The 10,474-nt window shown below is 31.9% G+C and overlaps 1 protein-coding gene across 1 annotated transcript in view; it reads right to left on the bottom strand.

The window, feature by feature from the left end:
* Window positions 1-282: 282 nt before the first annotated feature.
* The window catches only part of LOC138321813 (kinesin-like protein KIF28P), a 28,446-nt gene continuing 18,254 nt past the window's right edge, over window positions 283-10,474 (bottom strand). The window contains exons 19-23 of the mRNA XM_069265793.1: window positions 9,897-10,022; window positions 8,944-9,090; window positions 8,179-8,259; window positions 7,447-7,585; window positions 283-5,905 (exon numbers count right to left, since the gene is read on the bottom strand). Of these exons, the coding sequence (XP_069121894.1) occupies window positions 5,577-5,905; window positions 7,447-7,585; window positions 8,179-8,259; window positions 8,944-9,090; window positions 9,897-10,022 (822 nt within the window). The 3' untranslated portion in view covers window positions 283-5,576. The remainder of the gene's footprint in view (window positions 5,906-7,446; window positions 7,586-8,178; window positions 8,260-8,943; window positions 9,091-9,896; window positions 10,023-10,474) is intronic.

Raw genomic sequence — 10,474 nt, 5'->3', positions numbered from 1 at the left:
TGGGATGCTGGCAATTTCTCCTTTTCTTTTTGTTGTTCAAACATTTGTCTATTTAGCAACATCGCATCTAGAAGATTTTTTTCTACTCTCGTCATAGATTTTGTTGTTGCTTTTAACAAAGTACAGAAATAGCATTGGTTGCCTATATCAACTGTACATCAGGGACATGAAATGTCCAGAAATCATCTAACGAGGTACACATGTACTGAATTGTTTCTTTAATTAACATACGGGTAAATATGGAGATTTTTAAACAAGGTGAAATAATGACGAATATTTTCCTTTGTAAATGTGTCAATTTCCTCTTTATTCAGTCGTTTAAACATGATTTATATACAGATCATTGTGGCCCGTAAGAAATACATTTCATCATCAGCCATTGTCCTAAAAATATTATGCATATGTTGAAGGCTTGGGTCATTGGTTTCCAATGTAGGATTACCTCCCTTGTTCAAAGGATTACCTCCCGTTTTCAAGCCTAGTTGCACTATTACAATTCCAAACACAGCATTATTACATAGACGTACATGTAATATCAAACAGTTTCGTTAAATAAAACGAAAATATTCTAATTTTATACATTTTTTGTGTAGAAATTGGAAATAAAAACGTGATTGTATATACTACTATGACATTGGTTGTGAAAATTGAGCAATACTCATATCTATGATAACAAAAATACCTTTCTCCATAAACACCTGTTCAAATTCCTCATTAATCAACAATAATATTGATAACGTTTATCAATCTAGCTAATATTACAGCTACACAAACCCAATCTTTAAAATCAAATCTAGAAAAAAAATATTTAGACAAGATATTTCAGCTTAGTAAGTAAAATTGAACTGTATACTGAAGAGTTTTTGAGACTATCAGGTACAAAGGTATAAAAAGAGTGGAAGGAATATCGAGGCACATTGTGTTGCATTCTAAGATGTGCAATTATTCATCCATACATTTAAACCTATATGAATTTATAACGGAACATAGAGTGTACATGAACTTATTCACCCTAAAGTCACATTTAGGCTCTTCTAATTCAAAGTTTAGACCAGTCCATTATGAAATTTAAGGGGTGAATAAGATAAGAAACATATATTAATTTAAAGTTACATAATCCTTAAACATCCCAAAAATACTAATTATGTTTCCATATACAGTTGTGTACATGTAGTATATAATAGATACTAGAAAACACACTGTAATATCTGCATGCATACATTTATCTTACATTGGCGCTGTTTCAAAAAATACTGAATTGTATTCATATTATTAGAATGAATAACATTGATATGTACAAACAATCTTAATGTACATCATAGATGTTACATGTAATACCATGAGATATGTACTAAACTGATGTTGTCTGCACACAGGGACTTGAATTCTGTGTTCCTGGTCCATGCATATGTACAGAATGGTCTTATACATAAATATAGACCAAGAGATGAATCTAGACCAAGTCCCTGTGAATTGGAATACAAAGGCTTTTTATCAAAGTGTTCATTGCTTTTCTCTCGGTTTCAAAAGAAGTCTTTAAAATCAATGTTTGAAGGCTTTCAATGAAATTACGGGCTACAAAACTTTCAGGTCAACTTAAATTTAATGCAAAAATTGCAGACATAATTTTTCAAAACAATCTAAAGAAAGAGAACCAAAAAGGACAGATGGTCACAGTTGAAATGATATGGATAGATTAAGGAGAGAATGGTGCATGCTGGGTATAAAAGACTGAGTCAGTAAAACTCTTGAAGTCTTTGGCACCAGGCATTACCTGTAAATGAGATGGAGAATGGGTATTGATATTTTATATACAGCATATCACAGTCATGCTTTGACAAGCAACACCCCCATCACAAGGGTTGGTTCAACAAATTGAAAAATATTTTGGCAGTGTTTTAAAGATCGATTGAATCTTTAACTCAGAAGACATCTATCAAATTAAAAGCACTCAACGGGTTAATATTCAAACAACTACAGAAATAAAGTTAAAAAGGCCCTTATCAGTCCACAAAATCAAAAACACCTGACCCAAATATAGCAAACCGAACAGACAAATACATTTTTTTAAAGCCATGCATATATCCAAAAATGAAATGATATCAAGCAACATTGTAGTCGAATTTCTGACCGAGGAAAATAAATTGTCTTGGGACTAAAGAATTTCCTTTTTGAAGAAAAATCACCAAAGGTCTAAGGTGTAATTTGATTCTGTGAAAAAATCAATGGTACCAACAGCACTACTAAATCTAAAGAGAGAACTAATAAAATAAAACCAAGATATATAAATAGCACTCGTGTGTTTTTTGATATACTCCAAAACCACAGCAAAAATTAAAAAATAATAATAATAAGCAAAACATAGCTACAAAGCCACTTCACCATACTACAGCAGTACTGTCGTTCCGCTATCGTGCAGTCCTAATTCAAATCAAAACTCCGGAATATATTCACTTCCAAACTGGTGAGAGGGTAACTTTATGAGAATGACAACAAAAACAGCAAATATTATATCACCAAATTGACAATTGATCCAATTATGAAATGATTTGAAACACAAAATAAAAAAAAAAGTATTTGAATTTCTCCTTACAAAACTATATCTTCAGAAATCCGTCTGACTTTCTTCTGTTATTTGTAACAAAGATGAGAATCCGGAGGGTTTCTGTCTATGAAAATGCAAAATAAAAAGACCAAAAAATATTATTTATTCACCAAATTTATGACCTGACCAAAAGTGAATAAATGAAATATGGAACATATAACATCAACCCATCAAACTTGTTGGATATGTTTATCCACTTGCACCATTACACACATATATATATATATATACTCGAACATAACCTTCAGTTACTAATAACATATCGGTGCAATCTACACACTCGGCAATTCAGTCAAAACTGGGTTCCAATGACCAACTATTATCACAGATTGAACTGCATGCAGAAGGATTTCCCCCTCACACACAAACACTACATTCGTCACCGGGACCTAATTTCGATTGCCAACTCTACAATTATCTTTACCATCAATATACAAGGGAGACAACCCATATTCAAACATCAATATATCACCTCATTATATTATAAGGAAATTCTTTATTGCACAATTTTTGGATGAATTTTCCAATGAGATGAATTATAATTTCTAATCACTAGTGACCTGTGGATCTGTCATAGAACAAAAACAAGGAGGAAAGAAAATAAACAACTGGGGCGAGCAAGTTACTTGTTTAAAGCTAACGGAAACAAACAAAAATGTACGCAGAACATGACGTTTTTGCATTCACAGCATGATGCAACGTCTTAGACTAGCAAAGCCAGAAAGAACGATCGATGCTAAAACGTAAGCACAAGGAGAAAAGTGAACATAAAAGATATATTAGGAGAAAATATCTGTCTGCAATTTTGCATTATAGTAGTAATATTGATAACATCATATTTTATTCAACAAATATCTCATTGTCCTAATAAGAAAATATCACATCAGATTCACAACTGTTGTAAAAAAGAACATTTCATGCAGCCATACCAAAGTGCTGCCTACCAAGATGGTATGTTCTATTTCCGATTTTGATATAACGCAGCAATGTTAAAGCACTTTGAGACAAGAACCTTTGTACTCTTAGCCGTTCAGGATATACCTCGTGTAACTCTTTTTCTGATTGTCATATTTCAATATGTTTTTAATAATTTTCCAAATACAACTATAATAATAATGAATATAGAAAAATTCTAAAATGCTTAAATGTCATCGATGTTCCAATTAACTAAGCTTACCTGTAAATAAATAACATTTCCAACAGGAAATGTCTTTGCTGCAATCGATCGTTAACATATCCTAATTAACAGGATTGCATTGTAATTATAAAATTAATCTTAATTATTTAGATAATGCCATTTAAATGATAATATACATTATCCAGTATTATAATGCATACAGAGAGCATTATCATGAATGTAATTAGCTAATTTTTTAAATACACAGAGAAATGTTAATAAATACAAGTTATTTACATTCAATATTTTTGTTTCTTTATAATATATCAATTTTATAATAAATAAATTTATTAGTAAAATATGTAAAAGTGACTGCTATTTAGTTATAAATAGTATATATATGACAACACAGATGGTTTTGTTCCATAAGTAAAATAAAAGTATGAGTTAAACTTTTGATATAGAAAGGACTGATAGTATTTACATAAATGGTTTTGTTCTTTAGATACTTTCATATATAATTTAAAGATAAACTTAAAAAAAGATAAACATATAGTTAAATAAATTCCATAAATAGTGTGGACATAAAGATATAATATTTGATATATAAACTTTCGTTTAAGTAAAATTGTCATGGTGTAAAAAAAGTTAAAAAAAAACTTTTCAGAAATGTAAAGAAATCATCTACATTTAATTTTGAATGGATGCTATTTTTTCCAAGGAAAATTACTTTCTAGAACCCAAATTCTAAATTAACTTTTTGGAAAGTGTAACAATGGGCAATCTCAATAGTATATACATCTTACTGTGACCTATCTTTCTTTATCGTGCGATATACTTTCAGGAATTTCACAATCCATGCAGATTTGTAAACGTTATCTCCGCGGATTAATATCAACATCACTTATATTGATATGAATTTCCAGTCAATGTTTTAAATAAACGAAAAGTAATCTTCGCGATCTTGTTTTGAAATTCAAAATGTCGCAAAATTTATTAGCCGCGAAAGAAAGATGATTTACAGTATATATCTCATCCTCTGGGAAAACAATTGCTACAAAACTACAAAAAATATGACAATGTAAATCTTTTTTACACACATTGTTCACAAACACTGTGAAATATTTACAGAAGCCATTGAAGTTACCTGATATGATGTTGGTTTTTTTTTTTAATTTTTTTTTCTATCAACAGAGATTGAGTTATGTTTTGTGTATAACACAAAACCACTAATACAATAATCCCAGAACGAAATACATATTTTCCTTCATACCAAGGTCAATATCAAAGTTCAAGGTCAAGATTATCTCAAAGCTCAAGGTCTATTGCAAAGATCCGGTTCAATTCAACATCACTTCAAAGGTCTAATCAATTTACCCATTTTCCACACAATAAATGTGACAGATACAAAATTCAATAACTAACGCTATCAAAATATTTGTTTACAATAAAACAAACAAAATCATGAAACTACAATGTTTATGCAGTGATAATTTATATCATTAGTGAGTAAAGGGACCTCAATATGTTACTATAAGCAAAAATTAAATAATATGTTATTGGACTTTTTGGCCTTTTTATAACCAAATAAAACACTTAATGTAAAATCTATCAAAAATAATCCTTAATTTTACTTGGAATGTACCCGAAAAAATGCTTGTTAATACCCAGATATCTAGTATTACAAAAGGAGTATGCTTAAAGATGACATAAAATAAAAAAAAAATAAAAAATAGAATCTGTATAATATGCATCTAGTGAATAATGAGACTAGAAATTATTCCGTGATGTAAAGGGTCTGACAAAAAGTAACTACAATAAAGTCTGTGTGTCAAATATATAAGAACTGCTTGTTTATAGCAATATACAGGCAGACGATTTCTTCTCATCTTTTTTCACAATCGGTATTTTACCCTTTGTATTTTGTCGAACTAATTTCGACTGATTTTTTGTTTCTGTTTTTTCTTTTTGTTTTGCAGCCACCTTTAAGGCCCTGCGTTTCCTCTTTTCTTCCTTCTTTTTTGCTCTTTCTGGATCTTTTTTCTTCTCGGAATCACTATCATTATCGCTGCTGCTGCTTGAACTACTTTCACTGCTACTACCTTTGTCTTTCTTTTTATCATTTTGAACGGCCAGATTGACTACCGCCGCTGCTTGACCATCTTCATCCTCATCATCATCATCTAAACAAATCAATATAGTCATAATCAACATCATCATCAATCAAATTATCAATCAACATTATTAAAATAACTTGTACCATCATCATCCAATTAAACCACCCTAAATACTTCATCGCCATAATTACTATAATCATCATCAGCATCACATCATCGTCATCATCATCATAATCATAATCACATAATCACCGTCATTATTATGAACAATTTAAAAAAAAAACAAATTAATTATCTCTACATTTCGTCATTACAGAATTATCTATATTGTATGAATATGTATTTAAAGGTTTACAAATAATCGTAATGATGAAATCTATAAATCCTATGAAAAAGGTTTTCATTCTCCGAGATTACTTAAAATTTCACAGCAGAAAAAACACATTATTACAATAAAAATAAATAATTTTATATGCTTGTGAAAAGATTCTGCAACAGCCAAGAAAAAAGTTTGAGGCCAAGGACTTAAATGTAGCTGGTGGCTCCCTAAATAAACAGTTCAGATTGTAAAATATAACGTTTCCATATAAAACATATATATTTTCATTATGAAATGTTCTAAGTTTGGAGTCAGAAGAGTTCAAATAATTTTCAGGGGTTAACGGGTTTAAGGGATTTTTAGTGATTAAATGTCTCAGACTCTCAAGACTCACAACAGCGGTATTGATCGCCTATGGCAATGATCGTCCTTGACGATGATCTAATCACCCCTGACGATGATCACCTTGACGATGATCGCCATTGATGATGATCATACTGACGATAATCAACCATGACGATAATCGTCCGTGACAAGAATCGTCCTTTATGATAATCAGTCCTGACGATGATTATCCTTGACGATTACCGCTCATGACAATGATCACCCCTGACCATGATCAGACATGACGACGATTGTCATTGGTGATGATTACCAACATGACAATGATCACCTCTGACGATGATCAGACATGACGACGATTGTCATTGGTGATGATTACCCTTGACAATGATCACCCCTGACGATGATCAGACATGACGACGATTGTCATTGGTGATGATTACCAACATGACAATGATCACCTCTGACGATGATCAGACATGACGACGATTGTCATTGGTGATGATTACCAACATGACAATGATCACCCCTGACGATGATCAGACATGACGACGATTGTCATTGGTGATGATTACCCTTGACAATGATCACCCTTGACAATGATCACCCATGACGATGATCAGACATGACGACGATTGTCATTGGTGATGATTACCAACATGACAATGATCACCCTTGACAATGATCACCCCTGACGATGATCAGACATGATGACGATTGTCATTGGTGATGATTACCATTGACAATGATCACCCTTGACAATGATCACCCCTGACAATGATCAGACATGACGACGATTGTCATTGATGATGATTACCCTTGACAATGATCACCCTTGACAATGATCATCCCTGACTATGATTGTCCTTGACAAAGATCGTCATTGACGACGATCGCCCCTGACGATTACCTCTGCCCACGACCTACCGACCTTTACCTTATTTACCTTTCTCCTGTGGAATAAGGGCAATACACTTGTCAGCGGCGTCGGCCGACGAGGCGTTGTAGATCTGTTTGATAAGATTTGTGGAGATCTTCTTCTTATTGTGTTTCTCAGCCTCGTCCAACATCTTCTTCATTGCATGCTGTGAGGAAAATTTAGAACTTCATTTTACGATAATTAAAACAGATATTGTTTTAGAAAACGAAAATAAAGATAGGTTTAAAGCATGACAAAAATTAACGATAGGCTTAATTTGATGATGATCTTTATTAATTGGCATGAGACACCATTGAAGGATCGCCAGCTGTCAATCAAACTGACTGGTGGTTATGCACGTGACTTTGCATTTTGTATTGTTTAGCTACGATATATTCTACAGCATGTCATAGGTAGACGTGCGTTTGCGAGAACGAGGCACGACTACATACTACCTTGCGATTATGTACCTTGATGAAAGCTAGATAAAATTACCATCCAAAGTCCAAAATAGATTCTTGGTGTATTGTATGAATAACAAGCAAGATTTTGCCATAAAAAAACCCATAGCTTCTCCTTTAGCAAAACAGTCCTCCAAAATTTTATTTTTGAACTTATGCCCTCATTATTTCCATATATCAAGATAATTGTGAATGATTTTATTTAATAACTGAAAAAGATCAGAAACAGGAATTTGACCAACTTGATTCATCCGCCTTTAGAAGTATTACAGCGAAGCTTTAAAAAGGTGATACTTACAAGTTTCTGTTCGAGACGCTCTTGACGTTTCCTCAGAAAGGCAGCCTCCATCATGTACTTCATTTTGTCTGTGCCAACAGCCTATAAACGGTAGAAAACATTTTGTGGATTCAAATTCATTTGAAAACACAAAAAAACAATGACTATGACATCGCTTGTAAGGATTGTAAAAGATAAATCTTTCCATTTTCCAATACCAGGTACAACAATGTATATGGTAAATTTTATATCTTCATTAATGGTCAAACATTCTATCCATCACCATTTAAAAAAAACTGCACGGACATTCATTGTTGCAAACGTGTAAATTTATTCAAAGAATTACACAAAGAAATTTGTTCCTGTCTGCTTCTCTAAGACTAAGTTTCAAGCATATCAGTTGTTCAACAGCTAAATATTGATTCCCAGAAGAAAAGTTCTATTGTATGCTTTCCTGTAAACTACTGCACACTATCCCGTGAGACACAGTACAACATTTCCCCATTTCCTCATTAATTTTCATAGCAAAACTTTCTCTATCAACTTCAAATATTCTATCCTAAATAAAGCAACATTTTACCGTTGATTTTCAGAACAAAATTCATCCTGTCAACTTCGCAGGAATTATTCCATAATGAACTTACGGTAAGCAACATTTTCCAATCGTCATAACATTTTCTAATCAAAATTTCTGATGACAAATTTAAAGGAATTGTATTCTTTTATAAACTAAGCAACGTTTGACCAACAATTCCCAGCAGAAAATTTTTCCTGTTATATACTTACTGAGGATTTTCCAGCTCCCATATTTCCCTTGGTCAGGGCCGAGGAGAGCAGAGCATCTTTAGTATTTATGTGTTTCTTGGGTTTTTGGATTTTCTGTTTTCCCCAAATCTGGATCATGATGGCACCTTCTTTGAGATAGTCCAAGAACTGAAATGAGGACAATGCAAATTTATCAAATGTTCTCAGACAAATTATATAGCTGACTTCAGAATTAATGTTAATATGGCATGTGCAGATATTTACATTGATATACAACTAATGATAATAAAGTTCTTGTATCAAGTATTCACGCATCTATTTCATTGTTCAAATACTAGTATGATGATATATTATAATTAATCATTCTTCTTAACAGAAAATACTTTTGAATAGGGATTTACATACCGTAAAAACTTACTAAATTTGTGCGTTTTTTCTGATGCACAAAATATGTTTCCAGCCTCCAAAAGTACCTGCGCAAATTACACTAGCGCGCAAAGTTTTTATGTTAGTCTTTTGAAACTTTCACTAGGAGTGTTTTCATGTACCTCATTCCCAATTTTAACTATTTTAATTCTAAATTACAAATTTTAGCCATATTCACGAAAAATACATTTAATTATACTCTTGGAAACGTTCTTCCTAAATCGAAGTAAAAACTCTTTTTCCTTCAAATAGTTGTTATAATGTCTCCAAAATTCATATATTTTTCACTGAATTTTTTTTAAAATAATAAATCCATTATCCAATATACTGTAAACGTATTTCAGTGGTAGTTTCATTTTAGTGCTTTTCCCTTTGTCCTTGAAGAGCTAATTCATATACAGTGCTCATTTTTTTATTACTGGTATTGAACCACCGAGTTGCGCTTATGTATGCAATTAAATCATTCCTTGTACAGTTTTTCCCATTTGCACTAAAATTTGACTGAAAATAGTATGTTAACACTAAATATTTTCGAAAATGACACCTACAGGCAGAGAAACATCAGCCTGGTCATGTTTCATCTCGAACTTCCAGTCTGGGTTGTTTGTCGCTGGCAGTCTCTTTGTCTCATACACCTTGTCTCCGGTGAAAAACGTATATTTCGCATATACATCCTGTTAAAAAATTTAAACATTCTATGTAATCAATGAAAATTTTGGTTTTATTTTATTACGTAAAAATTTGAACACATATATTACTTTCTGTGTAAACAACAAAAAATTTGATTTTATTACATCACATGAAAATTCGAACACATATATCATTTTCTATGTAAACAATAAAAAATTCGGTTTCATATCATGTGAATGAGAATTTTTAAACATAAATAAATGTACATCTCTCAACTTTCAACAGTATAGCTGTATAATTCAAAGTCAATCAAGAAGCATTCTCATATTTTTGAAACTAAACAAATTTGCCTTACCTGTGAATAATGACCCATTAAGACTAATTTCTTCAGAGTTCCAAATGACCAATTACCAATTTCCAATTTCAACACAATATGATCTATGTACAGTATAAAAACCACTTTGTTATAGAGACAAGTTTTTAGTGGGGTTTTTTA

This window comes from Argopecten irradians, chromosome 4, assembly GCF_041381155.1.
Source record: "Argopecten irradians isolate NY chromosome 4, Ai_NY, whole genome shotgun sequence".
Lineage (NCBI taxonomy): Eukaryota > Metazoa > Mollusca > Bivalvia > Pectinida > Pectinidae > Argopecten > Argopecten irradians.
The sequence above is the reverse complement of the archived record's forward strand: the minus strand, read 5'-3'. Positions and strand labels throughout refer to the sequence as shown.